The sequence below is a fragment of the Procambarus clarkii genome, chromosome 31 (assembly GCF_040958095.1).
Source record: "Procambarus clarkii isolate CNS0578487 chromosome 31, FALCON_Pclarkii_2.0, whole genome shotgun sequence".
Classification (NCBI taxonomy): domain Eukaryota; kingdom Metazoa; phylum Arthropoda; class Malacostraca; order Decapoda; family Cambaridae; genus Procambarus; species Procambarus clarkii.
This window is the reverse complement of record NC_091180.1, coordinates 15,418,682-15,435,887: the sequence shown is the minus strand read 5'-3', so window position 1 is coordinate 15,435,887 and position 17,206 is coordinate 15,418,682. Positions and strand designations below refer to the sequence as shown.

The 17,206-nt window shown below is 37.7% G+C and overlaps 1 protein-coding gene across 2 annotated transcripts in view; it reads left to right on the top strand.

Annotated features, from left to right (window-relative positions):
* Window positions 1-17,206, top strand: part of LOC123758647 (citron rho-interacting kinase) — a 69,374-nt gene that overhangs the window by 39,638 nt on the left and 12,530 nt on the right. For both annotated transcript variants that reach the window (XM_045743172.2, XM_045743173.2), the window contains exons 27-35: window positions 1,665-1,842; window positions 3,309-3,423; window positions 5,671-5,801; window positions 7,588-7,792; window positions 8,039-8,152; window positions 9,254-9,367; window positions 10,702-10,849; window positions 12,095-12,281; window positions 15,997-16,151. In XM_045743172.2, the coding sequence (XP_045599128.2) occupies window positions 1,665-1,842; window positions 3,309-3,423; window positions 5,671-5,801; window positions 7,588-7,792; window positions 8,039-8,152; window positions 9,254-9,367; window positions 10,702-10,849; window positions 12,095-12,281; window positions 15,997-16,151 (1,347 nt within the window). The remainder of the gene's footprint in view (window positions 1-1,664; window positions 1,843-3,308; window positions 3,424-5,670; window positions 5,802-7,587; window positions 7,793-8,038; window positions 8,153-9,253; window positions 9,368-10,701; window positions 10,850-12,094; window positions 12,282-15,996; window positions 16,152-17,206) is intronic.

Sequence of the window (17,206 nt, the reverse complement as noted above, 5' to 3'; positions counted from 1 at the left end):
GCTGTTTTGTCTGTTAAATCATCTTCAATAGAGTATGCTCTCGACTTTCTCTTAAACTGTACTTTTTTTCTTTAGATCTTGAATAAATCTTTTGTTGCATGTGGAACATGTAACACTAATGCTCTTTAAGCATTGTTGTTATGAATATTGGAACAGAATGAAAATTATCATAAAACAGTGTGTGAAAGAGTGACTTCATCCTCTCGCTAACTTGCATCAAGAAGTTGGAAGGTTCTTTGGACCCACAACCAGTGGGGGAGCATGAGAGCTATGGTACATGACTGGGAAGACAGGATGGGGAGGGGGGGGGGAGTAATTATCTAACAAATCCCAAGCCAAACCCATCAAGCCAATCTTGGAGCCTTGACGCACAGGTCAAAGCCACAGGATAAACTAGACCCTGTTAGACGGGAGACTAAGACTAGACTAGACTAGACGGGAGTCGGTCGGCCGAGCGGAGAGCACGCTGGACTTGTGATCCTGTGGTCCCGGGTTCGATCCTGGGCGCCGGCGAGAAACAATGGACAGAGTTTCTTTCACCCTATGCCCCTGTTACCTAGCAGTAAATAGGTGCTGTACCTGGGTGTTAGTCAGCTGTCACGGGCTGCTTCCTGGGGGTGGAGGCCTGATCGAGGACCGGGCCGCGGGGACACTAAAAAGCCTTGAAATCAACTCAAGATAACCCTCCAGAATAGGAGGATACTAAATTCAGCAATCGTTGGTGAAACTGGGCGGTAAGAACAATAATGGCAGAGGTCCAGTTGCAGATATCCAGAGGTTATTACAGATGTAACATTGACTGCATGTTAGTGTTAAGATGAGCTATGTGAAGGACAAGCTCTAATCCTCTTAGCAAACGTGACAAAATTCATCTGCTTCTAAACTCGCCTGTGTATTAAAAATGCAGAATTTTGTTAGTGATGTAAAGAAGTGAAATACTGTATCTTCATAATGTCAAAATATGCCTGTCGTTAGAAATTTTGTAAACAGTTGTTTAATATCTTATAATATTCATCTTGTCCATAATCCTGCATCAGGATTATAGTGTGCCTGTGCTGGTATTTAGAGCCAACAAGATGTGTTTTTGAGTCGTACTCGGGATGAGTATGTCATCACAAGGCTGTATAATTAGAAGACAATCTGAACACATTAATATTCAAATGTGTTGTTTATATCAGATGTGTTGTAAGGTGTTTGCCAATATAACAATGTGTAGTATGTATATAATACAACAACAAACTTTCCATTTGTACAAATAAAAAAAAAAAAATTTGGATGTCTGGCATTTCTCCACAGTGCTGATATTAGAGAAGACATTCGGAATTCTCAAGGGGCAATAGCGTAGATAGATGGATTATTTAGCATGGGTGGTATTTGCACAAGAGGATACAAGTGGAAACTGAATACCCAGATGAGCCACAGACATTAGAAAGAACTTTTTCAGTGTCAGTAGTTAATAAATGGAATGCATTAGGAAGTGATGTGGTGGAGGCTGACTCCATACACAGTTTCAAATGTAGATATGTTTGAGCCCAGTAGGCTCAGGAACCTGTACACCAGTTAACAGTAGAGGTGGAACCAAAGAGTTGACGCTCAACCCCTTACAAACACCATTCGGCAAGTACAGTACATTCTACAGCATGAATTTCTCCATTAATTTTCAGGTGGAAGTATAGACAAGAAGGGGAACACAGCGACACCGCGTATCTCCCGGACGCCACTCGCACCACGAACACCTGTACCAACTTGCACGCCACATGATAAGAGAGCTGTGCAAAGTTTTGTCAACTCTTCTGCTCAGCGAAGCTCATCAAAGTCGCGTACGAGAAATACATCTCATAGGTAAGCTTTTATTAATTTATATACCGGGATATTAATTTGTCTGGGTGCTTCAGTCCCTTGAGGAAAAAGAGGAGAGGAAGGGGGAATTAAAAAAAAAAAAATGAAGCTAACTACAATATAGATTTTGAAGTCACCTTATGGAAATAAATGCCTATACTCCCCTTGCCAAATTTGGTATTGAAACCCTTTCATATACCCAAGCCATGTTTGCTGTCTTTACCCTCCCATAGCAGATGAAGCAAGTGATACAGTAGCATTGAGCAAGATGATATGGGATCACATTAGTAGTAAAATAAAGTGAGAGAAGTAGCTGTACAAGCAAAGAATGGAGGAAGTGACCTAATTATGAGGTCATTTAGATGCTCTAGATGAGGAGCAGTCACAGAGTTGAAGTAAGCCAACAGAACCTGAAATAGTAAAATCTCAAGCAAGTCGATAGAACAAAGAAAACAAAAATTGCGCTGAATAATAAGTTTTCACAGGGAAATGGTGGAGGTTAATGGATGTGCTGAGAGAATAATGTCAAGAAAGGATGGCCAGAATACAGTGTTTCAACAAATAAAGCAACTGAGGAGAAAGGTGGATAAAGGAGAGAGAGAGAGAGAGAGAGAGAGAGAGAGAGAGAGGCATAAACAAGATGAAAAAGGACACAAGGAGAATGAATGATAGAGGTGGTGCATGCGCTTCAGTAGAAGCCTCCAGACTTCCTGTGGATTTAGTGAAATCCCAGGTTGTATACCTGGCATTCAGTAGCATTGTACTCCTTTACCATGTTGTGGTACAGGGGTGAGATGCCTGACTGGAAGTGCCCCGATTGCTGGTTCAAGCCACCTCGGTGCTCCAATTGATTTTCTCCTTGAAGTTATTTGTACTAGTTGATACCAGTTAAGTTTCTGAATCTGATAATGGCAGTGCGTGTGTGGTATGCTCTCATTGAGACACTCTTATACTGTATAGTTAATGTACTGTCCTTTACTTTCCGTGTAAACTTTCCGAATCATGAATGTACTACCATTTATGAATAAAGTATTTCATTGATTTAGTATGAGGACAAGTAAAGTGATGGATTACACCCCATGCTTCTGACTGGTCAATGCCGCCTATGTTGCCGTCCAGCAGACATGCAGCAACTATGCCAATTTTACAGTCCAAGTTGTGATAAAATGTTCGTCAGAGAATCACAGCTCGCCTCGGTTACCCAGCTGAAAGGGTACAAGTCACTCGACAAGTGACTGGTCGAGTGTTCACTCTAGATTAGCTTGGTATGTACTGCCTGCCCACATTCATGCTGTACAAGGCCACGCCTCGTCATAAACCAAATATGCCAATAAGGGACGGTAGAAATGTATGATCTAATCATTGTTACATTTAATGGCTTTTCATTTGCCACAAGAATGTGGAACGTGCCGCATGCCGGAGAACATATTTACTCTTTGTTCCCGTTCTATAGTGTTAAACTTTTGCAGATGGCAGGCTTGTCTGCAGATGCGTGCTACCAGATGTGCTGGTTGTACAGAAAGCATCCCTTTTGCTCGAAATGCTGCCAGATGTTTTGAGTGCGGTATTATTGCTCATAACAAGGTAATTTTATAAGTTTTATGTAAGCTGTTTTTATTTCTTCCAGACTTGCTTGAATTTATAGACTATGTATAAAAATAAATTCTATACTTAAATAATTATTATTCACATCAACAGACAGAAATCACATTAACGTGATATATATCAATGAGAAAATCCACTGGGACTATATTTTTTCATTGTACACATTTATTATTCAGTTCCCATTTTCATGAGATGGGAATCAGTACATTTGCAAGTCAGTAAATAATAAATTTAGTTTTTTAGCTTTTCCACTCTGTAGCTCCCTAAGGTAAGTCTGGCAGGATGACAGTTGGCACCAGCACCCCAGGATACTTTTCACATGGTCCCTAGAGGGTTATACCCGCCAAACACACACCGAAACTACGACATTGGTACAACGTTCGAACAAGTTTTAACACCACCTAACCAGTTATAACAACCAATATAGCAAGTTGTAACAACGTTCTAATACGTCATAAACACGTTAAGCCAAGATGTAACAACTTTATTACAAGTTGTAACAAGCGGAAAATAGAGACAGTTTCGGTTTGTGTTTCCAGGGAATTATTCTGGTGCTTGGGAGTACCAGATAAAATTAAGTCTACTTCAGAATGACTTTCTCAAGGTTTATTTATTTAAACTGTGCACTTCCTTACCTGTCTGGGCCTCACAAGTGTGACCATCAGTGGAGCACATACACACTGATAACCACAAGGCAGTGACCTTCTGTATACTACAGGGTTAACTGGCCAAACTATCTCACATTCTTCCTGCCTCTGTCCCACATCAGTTCAGTAGTTGGGGACCGGATTTCAGTTGTGATATTTTTCATCCAATGACATACTGCCATTTTGTCGTAAGCATCCTTGTTTAGAATTCATGCAGCTGCCAAACAGTTAAAGCTGGAATTATGGGATTCATCTATTGGGCTCTATCTTTAAGACAGGTTTCCGTGGTTGGCCGCTTCTTCTCTCCAGGTGGGTGATGGCTGTTGGCCGGAGCAGTTTTCAAGAGTAGTGGCTGGTTTCCTTATGATCCTTCTTGGGGTTTTAGCATCCATGCCTCTTAGAACCTTCTTTCGTGTTTGGCAAGTACTGTACTGTACCCACTTCTTGAAATGTGAGCGAGTTCGATGCCCCCATCTTGCTCCTTGCGTGGTTTGCCTGTGTCTCGCAAGGTGGAATACGTTTCACTCCTTTGTAGATTCTCTTAGTTATGCCTTTATTTCTTACTAAATCCAGCAGGATTGGTTATTTGTAATGAAGAATAGAAACTGCACATTTGAACCGGGTCCTTTTGTTGAATTTGAGTCCCTTTTTCCGCTTTTCAGATGTACCAGATCCCTTTTTTTCTCTGACTAGTATCATTTGAGGATTTTCTCCTTCCATGTGCTAGGCATACTGTTCTTTGCATCAGGAAGTATGTAGGCAATTTCAATCAGGAAACAGTTGTGCTGTGATGCTACTGTTTGGTGGTAGGTGGTTTGGTGTTTGGTAAAGTTGTCTGAGCACACCAGTTAATAGTTATTGAGTGTGCTCCATTGGTTTGTAAGGGCTTAGCTGTTTATGATTGAACCTTCCCTTTGAGCATTCATTAAACAAAAGAATGATTTTTCTTAAACAAAAAATTTGCCTATGGTTTTTTTCTACCACAGACATGACCATTCATTTACAATGGTAACCAGCATATTTACATTTTCTTTTGTCCTCCACGGACAGGGTTAGAGATCTGTTAGAGATCATGTAGTATAGTGAGTTATTGAGCACTCAAACATAGATGGCGATTGAAGTGGTTTTTCAATGCAAACCCTGCATTAATACAGTTTCATCTGTACTACATAGAAAGGGTCAGAGAGCTACTACAAGACATAATGAGTTGAGTATTAGATCAAATAAGGTGATTGGAGTGCTTTCACAATGCTAACCAGCATATGTGCAATATATATATTTACATCTGTCTTGCATAAATAGGTTGAGATAGTACAATTTGTTAGAGTATTGAACCACAGAATGTGATTAATGTGCATTTACAAAGGTAAATGCAATTTTAACCAGTCTACTCATAAGTACCAGTGGCAGAATGTCGTCTCCTATTTGCATTATCCTCTAAGACAACAGTGGATCTTACATTAGAGAGAAACAGAGCGAGTTATTCAAAAAAGGAACTTGGTCATTCAGAGCATTTGTATGCAAGATATCATTATGAATACTGTATTAAAAGTTGTGTTCTCTTGCTTGTGTTAAACAGTGCTCTCAGGAGTTACAATCCAGCTGTGGGCATGCAGAACGCTACTCAAAGACTGCAGACTCTCCTGGAAAGAAAAGAGGAACCCAGCCTAATTCAGATATTTTGATCCAGGGATGGCTCAAGATGCCCAGGTAAGTGCTGTTAGCTTGCTGTCCTCGAGGAGTGCCAAAGCCAACTGATAATGGTTGAGGTATTAGTTCCAAGGATCAAATACTGACACTATTTAACAAAATTAATTTATTTAACCATGAAAATCTTTTTAATAGTCGTTTCCACTCGTAATGTAATTTTGAAAAGTATTAATTTAATAAACTCTTATAAATTTAAGCCACGGATTGAATTGGTTTATGTTGATACAACAAATTATTAACCGTCCTCTGTGTCTTTGTTCCTATGATTCAGTCATTCACTAAGAAAGTAAGGAAAGGCAGTGCTGAAAAGTGGGTCAAATATATTTAAAGATTTATCCTGCTTTCCTCTGTGTTGCTTCCACATGCAGTCTTCATTGTTAAATACTTGATAGTTATTTGTGTAATGTGGATAGTTTGCAGCATTCCACTACCAGGTGAATGGTGCCTATCATGGTAATAGAAAATTAGGAATTTCAGTAGAGGTACACCAGGTACTTGTTTTTTAAGTATGGTCTGTCAGGATCTCTCTCAAGCTGCTTCTTTTAGATATTAAAGAGATCACATAGAAGAAACCCTGATTGTGATGAACATTGTGGAATAAATTCATGTTGCAAATGGAAATCATCAAATGTACCAGGAAATTTGGCCCAGTTTTCCTCTTGCTCTGCAACATTGGAAAGTGGCAACATTGCCCCCTTTGAGCAGCTTCTAATATTTGTATAATGAAAAATCTTGGCACTTGCACATTTAAGTTACATGAACATTGAAAGACTACTGATATCCATTTAGTGTGGATTGCTAGTAAACCAATACTGCATTATTTTGGGAAATCATCTCTGCCAATTGTATGAGCAGTACGTAAGTGTTGCACTGTACGACAACCCATCCAGGCACTGGACTTACTCTTAATCCCATCGTAATAATAGTTGCACAAGTGTTTAGATTTAAACTATTAATGCTTGTAATGTCCCAACAATTTAGTGGTCATTGCTACTAAAAGTGGCTGCCGGGAGATAGGTGGTACGCCACAAAGGTAAACACTGTAACAATTGGGACATGGAAGCACAAAGATGTTTAAAAAACTGGAAATGTTTTACCGCTATTAAAGAAAAAGAGACAAACAGGAAGTCCTGAACTATACAGCATATTGGCATCTTCGATATACATTCTCCTTCAAAGTACCGGAGAAAGTAATCCGGAAAGGGGGGCTTATGGACCATCTGGAGAAGACAAAGATTGCAGCTAAGAGATAACATAGATTTAAAGTGAGTAAATCATGCCTGGCAAATCTGATGGACAATTGTGAAGAGATTTAACACTACACAAAAAATTTAAGTTTTTACAGCACCGTAATTACTTTAATTATGAAAAGAGTTAAATCTCTAATATATATTTTCAGTACTTTGAGATTGTTTTATTGCATATTACCCTTAAATCTGATCTTTAGTGCTCTCAGTTTTCACTATCAAAATTAGTCTCTCTGCTTGTGTTTATATATCATAATGTTTTAGTGGAGTTGATGCGTAGTTCCTATGATTTCTTCGTATTACTTCTAAACATATTATAACTAAGAAGACTTTGAAAGATGCTTTTGCTCAACAGCTCAACATTCTTTAAGTTAAACATAACCACATACTGGCTACTTTATAGTCTATATGCCATATGTTGTAGAAAGTTAGTATGAAGTTAACAAGTGATGATGAATACCTCGTTATTTGATGCCCCAAGTATATTGGTAAATATGTTCCACTCATATTCAGTACACTTAAAATATTTGTTTATATAGGGCAGGCAAAGCTTGCTGGGAGAGTCACTTTGTCCGTCTGGAAAAGGAAGAACTTCTCGTATACGATCACGTACCATCTTCTGGCATGGAACCTCGTTCGAGAATCCAGCTCTGCCAACCTGGCTGCATGACGAGAGTAATGTCGGCTGTTCCAAGGTCTGAATTACCAAACACAAGCCTCGTGGATCTTCCTTATGTTCTTAAGGTGTGTGATTACATTCATTCTCATTGTTATCAACTTATATTTACTGGTAATAAGAACTAATGACCACTTTACAGATTTATCATAATACATTGAAGACAGGAATTGTACTACTGTATTTAAATAAGTTATAAGTAATACTGTTTTCTTCACAGTACATAAATTTTTGTAAGCCTTTAAATAATTAAGGGAGCAAGAAGTTTATTTTTTGCGAGACTATTCAGATATTCTGTGTATTTTATCTTACAGATTGAAATTCGAGCAAGTGCTGCAGCTAGACAATTGAATTCGGTGTACCTTATGACCACCAATTTTGAAGAAAAAAAACTCTGGGCATCAGCACTTGACAACATCATAGACGAGGTAAATTGCACTGCACTGGTGATATCCTCATTATTATTTTACAAGGTTATCAACTTCCATGGAGTGGGAATGTGTTTACATGTATGACTGGTCCTGTTTAGTACTCCGTTGGTTACACAAGTGTCACACTGTAGTTGTAATAGTAGTTATGTTATAAAATTGTTACCCTGGGTACTGTAGGCAAAAGAATTTTAATGCAAAAATTTGCACAAGAGTCCCATGTTTACACAGTAATATGAGGTGGGAAAGCTAGATCTTGCTTCTTACAGCATTACTGAGGACGAGCAGCACTCCCCTCCATGTATACTCTAAATCAAAAATATATTTTATACATTTAGTTTTTCCTGATAAACTAGTAGTTAATGTAATTATGTACAATTGGGTCAAGCTTTTGTAAGAGTGAAGGATGTGCTTAATTTCCAGCAGTTTGTAATACTGTAGTAGAGGGTCATTGGGGGCTGACAACTGCAGTGGGCGAGGCAAATATGTGGAGACGTCGGGAAAGCACCACATTTCCAGAACTTTTCATTGTGGAGTGCCAACACTACAGTACCCCTGATGTGACTCCACACTTGTGTTGTTGTGTTCTTGCATCACAGCACCCCCCCAGATATTCCTCAAGTTCTGTTCCTCCAGATACAAATGTTAGGAAATGTAATATAAGGTTGACATGATATTATCAAATGGTTTGGGAGTGGCAAATGCTACCTTTCTTGGACATACCAAATCGAATCAAGCATGCAGTATGCATAGTTAAGAGAATGTGGCTAAATTTAAAAAGCTTTGTGACCGAATCAAGTTCATCATCTGAGCCTTTAGTGAAGTAAGGTTTTTGTTTGACTCCAAAGACCTATCACCACTTTCCCTATGCCATCTTGCTTTCATTAAATGCATTAAATTTTTTTTTAAATTTGTAATGATTTTTCTATAGGACAAGAGTATCTGTCAAAAGATTTTACTATATTTGTAAATAAAGTCAAGCTTGATTATCAATAAGAGAGCTGTATATGGGAGAACTGAAGCGTGTTACCAGTTGCCTTACTTACTGTTTGAAGCAACTCTGATATATATCCATCTTAAAGCCCATTTATATTTTCCCAGATAATAAAGAAAGATGGTGATAGCCAGGCAGACTACATAGAGCTAAATACTCTACTAGCAATGAGCAGCCCCAACCTGCTGGATATTAACTCCCTGGTCTACCTTAACAAGACGGTAGGTGGTTGATTATATCTTAAATGTTTAGTCTTTAGAAGAAAGTTGTAATAAATTAAATATTATTAATATTGTAGGTGGCTATTTGCATAATGTTTGGAAAGTATATTATATTGGTACTGTTTTTAAATCCACTTTGTGGGGGCATAAGAAATTCTTTCATGGAACTTTGTAATATCATTGAATGTGCAATGTGTTTATAAGAAAGATAATGAATTTTTCACTTTGTTGAAAAGCAGTTAAGAAATATTACTACCCAGGAACAAATTTTAATTTGTAATGTAATAGAATTATTTAATGCCCCGGTACTGGGTAGTATTTAACTATCTTGAATACTTGGTTTACTTTACCATGTCTAGTAATAGGATTTCTATCTGTCTGATACCATTCAGTGAACCATTATTGGCAAAATCCAGTACCTGAAACATCAGAAGATTACGCTGCTGCTGCCAAGACTTATGACGATGATTTACTGCATCTGCAGGTGCAAAGTCTCGGCAGACACACACGTTCTTTGGTATATCTGGCAGAGGAAAAGGGCTGACACTGTCCTCCCCTGTCTCCCTTTCTTCAAGTCATTCTGTTTGCTGATTTTATATTAGTTTGGTGTGGGTTTCTCAGCATTTCATCAAGAGATTAGTTAATTTGGCAACATTCAGAAAATCTCTTGAGGTCTTCAACAAACTCCTGAACTGATGTTTGAAAGCATATATGAAACTTACATTGTACAGCAAACTAGAGAGAGCCTTGGATTGTCTGAGTATTGATGGTATGAGCATGGAGCACATTGGAAGGCCTCCTTCCAATGTGCTCCATGCACATTGGAGCTCCATGCACATCAACCTTCTAGAGCAGGTTGATATTTTGAAAGGCTGAAAGTATTTGCTCTTTGTTACAGATGTTATTAGATGTAAAATATTTGTTCTTTCTGCCCATTACTCCTGCCTGCCTTCCTGTGGCTGGTTCAGCATTACTTGTTGGTATTGTCACTTTAGAATATCTGTAAAATACACTGACAGTCGTTCACTGTACTTCATTTCCTATTTGATAAAATGTGTTTGAGAAACTTTAGTAGAGCAGGTCTATTCCTGACTCCTAGTCTGGTCATAGCGACTAAATGGAATGCTTTTAGGTCATACATATATTATACATATATACATACATACACATTTTAAGCTTTTATGATACAGTACAGTATTACTATGGCTTTGGCATTCCTATAAATTTCACTTAAAATCTACACAATCCTTATATGCATGCACATTTATTATTAAATTTTTGTTGACAATTTTTGGTATATGTACATTTATTGATTTATTCTTTCTTTTCATTAGACAGTTCTTGCTGGAGCAGTGGAAGGGCTGTACTCATTTGAAGCCGATCAGAGTGGTAATCTAAAGTCACGAGCACGCATCGAAGGACTCTCGGCTGTTCATCAAATTTTACTGGTCGATGGAGCTGGAGTGGTACTTTTTATTGCTGGTATGCAATTATATGTCTTTAACTTTTTTGCTAATATAAGCACAATCATCTAAGCTCTTAAGTTATTCAGCTGTCGAACTGAATGCCAGTAAATCTGTTAATGAACTAGGTAAGAGTCAAGTTAACCAGTGGAACAGATGTTAACATTAGGTAAACGGTTCTGTACTGGCAGTGCCAGATTATCCATTAGGCACAGTACCTAAGGCCTAAGAGGTAGTAGGGGGACCTATAAAAAATATAAAACTGTTCTTCCCCCATTTTCTACGGGATATTATTAAATTTGTACCAAAGGCATATTCTGGTCAGAGATGAAAGCCCAAATCTGTAGTAGGTACTCGCTTGTGTTCTTAGTGAATATTGTTGGGATCACTCCCTGGGGAAGATACTCCCCCTCCCCCTTCCCCCAACTGTTGATTGAGAGTCGAGCCAAAAGATCCACTCGACAGTGACCTCTAGCATAACCTCGACAATTATCATTTCAGGGGCACTGGAAACAACTAGCCTGGCCATTGTTATATGCAATGCACTTATGTAAATGGCTGAGCCCTAATAATCTTGTTTGTTTTCTTTAGGGAAAACAAATCATTTTATGCATGTATGATAATGCATGATTATGCATACTGCTCTTCATCCACATAATATTTTTAGGAAATACTATTGAAATACATTAAACAACCTGACTTTATATATGTAACTCCAAAGGCAAGATTTATTTTAAAAATTACACACTGGTACAGTAGTATTATTTATTGTATTATTTACTTAGACATTTTTTCATTTAATTTCTTTATTATGTACCCTATACCAATTCCCATGGGCGGTGGTAGAAAGAGTTACAGAGGCACATAATCGGTTCAGGAACTGAACCCCAGAGTTCGTTTAGCTAAGCAAGTGACAGTCTTGTGAAGCTACTTACACAATTATGAATGTTATATATGAATGTACACATATCCATATACATATCATTAATCATTTTATATCACAAGCGATTTAACAAGAGGCTCACAAGTCTCTATACAAGGGCACTTTTACATCTACAGTAAGTCACAGTTACTAGTCGTGCTCCACACCCATCAACTGAGCAGCAGCTTTACAGTCATGTGCAAGCCGCACCTACAGTAAGCAAGTTTTGGATACTTCACTAAGATGTGCATCTTAGTGAAGAATTGGCACATTTTGTGTTAGAAAAATCATTCAGAATAAACTTAAGGATATTTCTAAGTCAACCCACTTGTTTTATTTTAGGGAAGGATAACTTGGTGTTTAAGACTGATGTGAGATCACTGACGGCAACAGCTGAAGCCATGCAACTTACCAAGCCGAGCGTGAATCCCACACGTGTGGAGCCTCTACAGGGTTGTCATCTCCTTGCCTCAGGTCGTACAAAATTAGGAGAAATATTTGTGTGCGCAGCTGCCACAGATCGAATAAGGTACAGAGATAATTGCCATACTACTTCTATTACGACGCTGCTTTTTTGAACGCATACTTATTTGTATGTAGTATATTTGAGGCATATATATATATATATATATATATATATATATATATATATTATTTAATTAATTAATTAATCTACTTCCTGTTTAGAGTACATCAAATTTCTTTAACTAGTCAGTTTGTATCCACTGTAATTACTAAAAATTTTCAGGCTTTCACTTCTCATTTTGGTATAAAAAAAAAGTTTATTGGTAAGGAATTAGTTGTTTGTATGAGTTTGAGCAAAGCTTGAGAAATAAAACAATGGTGCTTCTAGTGGATATGATAATAGAGCCAAGTTTTTAGAAGAATACACAGAATGTCATATTTCCCTAAAAGTTAAGATGGTGCATTTTAACATCATACAAGAGAATGTTTTATAAAGTCAATCATAACTTTAACTTATTAAAGTTATGACAACAAACATTAACTTGACTTACTCTAACTTGGGTTAACATTAGACCTAAAAAAAAAAAAAAAAGTTGACGGGTGTTGGAGTAAATATGAAAAATTCTTTCCTGAGCAGATCATTTGGTTGCAGTCCAAGATTAGAGCCACAAATTCTATAGGAGAGGTTCACAAACAATTAGGCAGGTGGATATTCTGGCACTGGCAACGTGTGAAACCTTTGAAGCATCGCTGCAGAGTAATACTAGTGCTACAGTCAACAGAACAGAACCTCTTGCATGACCTGTGATGGATCCCAGATCTTAAGCCTTTGACCCAACCATGAAGAAACCTGGATTCTAGAATCTACATTATCTAAGCTAACAGTCTGTTAATGGCAGATAACTAAAGATGAGCAATGCTAATGATACAATAACCAATATGGCTGCTAACTTGGCCAAAGCAAAGCCTGCTATTTTTTGGTAAATGGAATAGAGAGAGCGAGAGCCCACATACTAAGTGAAGTAACAACTGAACATCCATATTGAGCAGCAACATACACCTTCATATCTGTGCTACATTGTAGAGGACCATGAATCCTGTGGTATACAGTTATGTTCCAGAAACTCAGTGGAGTGAAGCTCTTGCACAAAGAGCGCAGATCAATGTATACACATGACGTTTTATGATATATAATATGTGTATATACAGTGGAACCTCGACTTACAAATTTTTCGAGTCACTATCCTAATTTCATCGGAAAATTTGACTCGACTTACGACCTTTGTCTCGACTTGCGACTTTGTTGATACATGTATGGGTCGACGGAGCACGTGAGTCCTGGTGGGACAGACAACCCCGCTTTAGTTTACCAAACCACCTACTTAGTGATGATCGCACTCGACTTCTTTGTTAAGAATTTCATTGTTTTTGTGATTTTGTTTTTTGAACATAAAAGTAATTATTATATATCATGCCATGAGTCACAATAAAGTCAGTGGGAAGGTTCAACCTAAGAAAATACATGTCAGGATGACCACAGAGGAAAAAAACAAGAGATCATTCGTAAACACGAAGATGGTGTGTTGGTTGTTGATCTTGCTAGGCAGTACAACAAATCTATGTTAACCATATCCACCATACTTGCTAAGAAAAAGGACATTTGAGTGCTAAAGTGGCAAAAGGTGTATCAATACAACTTTTAAAAGGGGAAAACCGCAGGGAAAAATTAGTTTTTCCCAGTAACGTAGGGGAAAAAAAGTCTGTGGAAAGGTTCTTAATGAGAAAAACAAGCAGTCACAACCAGGTCCTGGTGGTATGCAGGCAAAATGTAGGAGAGAGTACCCCAGAAAAATCACTTCCTGATGTTATAATGGAAGCGGACTCTCCTTCCAAACAGTAACACCTCTCCTCCCCCCCCTCCTCACCGTCTTCTATATGCCCACAAGTCATCAATTAAGGTAAGCTATAACTTGAACATACTGTAGTACAAAATACAGGTGTATTATGTATGAAATGTATTTTGAAGGTAATATTTTTGAGTGTGGAACAGATTAATTCAATTTACATTATTTCTATTGAGAACATTCGTTTCGAGTTACAAATTTTCGAGTTACGACCCATCTCTGGGAATGGATTAAATTCGTAATTGGAGGTACCACTGTATATGTATATACTTATACTACTTGAATATGATCCTTTATGAATTATTGTTCAATGTTTTCCTAGCACTAGTATGCCACAAAGGAAATAGTGTGAAAGTTTTCCCTGTAACAATGGATAAGGTTGACTTCCCCTGCTTGCTCCAGATCCTAATCTGAGGGTTGTCAATACAGTCATTCATTAGAGAGCAACTGAGTAGGATAGCTCAGAAAAGAGCTTTTTGTGTGTACAGGCTATTGACTGCTTATTTACCTTTGCTTTTTAATGTACCTGTTTGTCTACATAAGTGATATGTAGTGTGATGGAGGCAGATAAATGTGCATTTTTTTACAAATTTCACTCCAGCACGGTGCCACTATTTATTACCCCCCCCCCCCCCCCATAACACAGGGAAAAAAATACACTTCGTGATAATATTTTAAAAATGCATTACATAGTCACAGGAAAATGAGAAGCTATTGTATGTGAATTACTTTGGTTATGGTGAAGCCCAGAAGTTATATGATTCAAGAGCATTCATTCAGCATTCTCCCCATAGTGGTCTGCCCAAGTCCACCATGGAGCAAGAGTTGCCTCACAAGATTTTTAACTATTTCAATGTCTGATTTGTTTTTCTGTTTGTTTTTTTCTTGCCAGAAAAATTATTCAACAGTTTATCATTTAGAAAATGTACATAATAAAATATGTGGAACATTGGAATGCTCAAATATATTAGTGTCACTGATATGTGCACAAAATTATATGCTTATAACCATAACACATACAATGTTTGCTGTTAGTGCACTATATACACAAGTCATTTATAACTACATTTTTATGCACCATTATGAACCACTAAGCAGTTCCAGTGGATATGTAGTGAAATCCAAGCATAGCATAGTGACACAGGCAGACAATGTCACCCCTTTCCAGAAAAATACCTCCAATATACTACTTTGCACATTGCTAAATCTAGCCACAACACTGCTCTTATTATCAAGATTCCTGTTACTAAATCATGAATATAAATGTGAATACACAAATCATGAATACACAAGAAACCTTGTGTTCCTTTATAAAACTCGTGGAAACATTCCATGATGTGTAAATGCACAGAACCACAGCTGAGTACTGTGAATGTCTGCCTGCCTCCCATTGTGAACATCATAACCAATATTTCGTGTTCACTGATATCTGAACATTGTACATAGTTTTTGTCACGGTCAGGATCTTATGACACCATCAATGTAATCATAATTATTTTTGTTCATATTAAGTGATGGCGTGGGTACAAGCTGCACGGTGGTGTTGTGAGTGCTGCTCCAGCATGTGCTACCCCATGCTCCCTTTCTCAATAATGAGGCCTTCACACTGAGGAGGAGGTACCCATGAATGTTTTCAGAGATGGCATCTGTTTACTGGAGGCCTGAGGAAGCAAATGTGAGCCCTGTGTATGGGCAGGACTTAAATTGTACGTGATGCTTTTAATCATCTCTCTTTGACTCCCGTAGTAGGGTCAGATATGGCACAAGTTTCCCTGTTTGACATGCACAGTAGATGGGGAAATTAGTTGATGCTCACATGATTTCTGAATTTGTTTGTGAAGTAAAAAAATAATTATAGATTTCTTGTATTAACAGCATCCTAGTCTGGAACAACTTGCAAGAGGTGTTCACAGTGTGTCGGCAGTATAGCACACAGGAGCCCTGCAGCTGCCTACACTTCACCCAGGTTTCACTCATTGTCGGAGCAGAGAAATTCTACGAAATTGACCTCAAGACGTTTGATATTGATGGTACGGTATTTGTGATGGCCATTGAAAATGATTTCAATACACAATTCCATATATTTTTTTCCACATGAGAGGGAAAAGTGGTAGGAAAAATCATATTAGGAGTTAAAGCCTTTTAACTGTGAGGTTTTGTCAATATTTTTTTTTTTAAGAGTACTGTAATTAACATTCAAACATTTGAAGATTAAAACATTAATGTAATCCAAGCAGCTGAATGAGTGTAAAATTACTTTTAAATGGCTTTGAAACTATATGATCTAGGATTTGGAATCGAATGTTAGGTAAGAATGAGTTTTATATTTATATACTGCATATCTCTCACTCTTCATTCCCCTACTTTGTTTGTGTTGGTCATTATAAACTCCCTTAACATTATAAAGTGTTGATCCTCCCATCCCACAGCTACATTAACCACTGCACTGCGCCAAACAACAAATGTCGTTTTGAGAGTTGTGCGTTTTTTTTTTTTTAACTAGGCTATATTTTAATGTTTTTAAATGTTTTCATCAGTCTTTATGTTTTGAAATTAAAATAGTTGAGTTTGGAAACATTTTGACATTAACTTTACCTGAACATTTATAAAAACAACAAAAATATGTCCTTAACAATTGGACTATGAGGTTTTTGCCACAAACAGGTGCGCAGTGCAGGGGTTAAGGGATCGCTGGCATACATCACTAATTCAGGTGCTTCTCAGTATTGGTACGTTGACTTTTTCCCAACATTAGGGGTGCAGATCTTGTCCTCCTTTGCATAAAGATCTCGGAGTATCCCTCACTATGTGAGAAATTCTGTATTCTAGTCACTTTGATTTTTGGTAAAGGATTGAGGAAAAAATGTTCATGGTATTTATGACTTCTTGACACCTTTGTAGAGTGTTTAACCCTTAAATGATTTGGCTAATTGTCTTTCATCATCATGCACATGACAAAAAAAAATTTACGAAACAAATTAAAAAATTTTGCATTTAGCAATTCGAGCACAGAAGGCAACTAGAGGTTGCTACCAGAGCTGTTAAGGGTTAAGCATAATTGTAAACTGTGTTTAAATTGTGACCA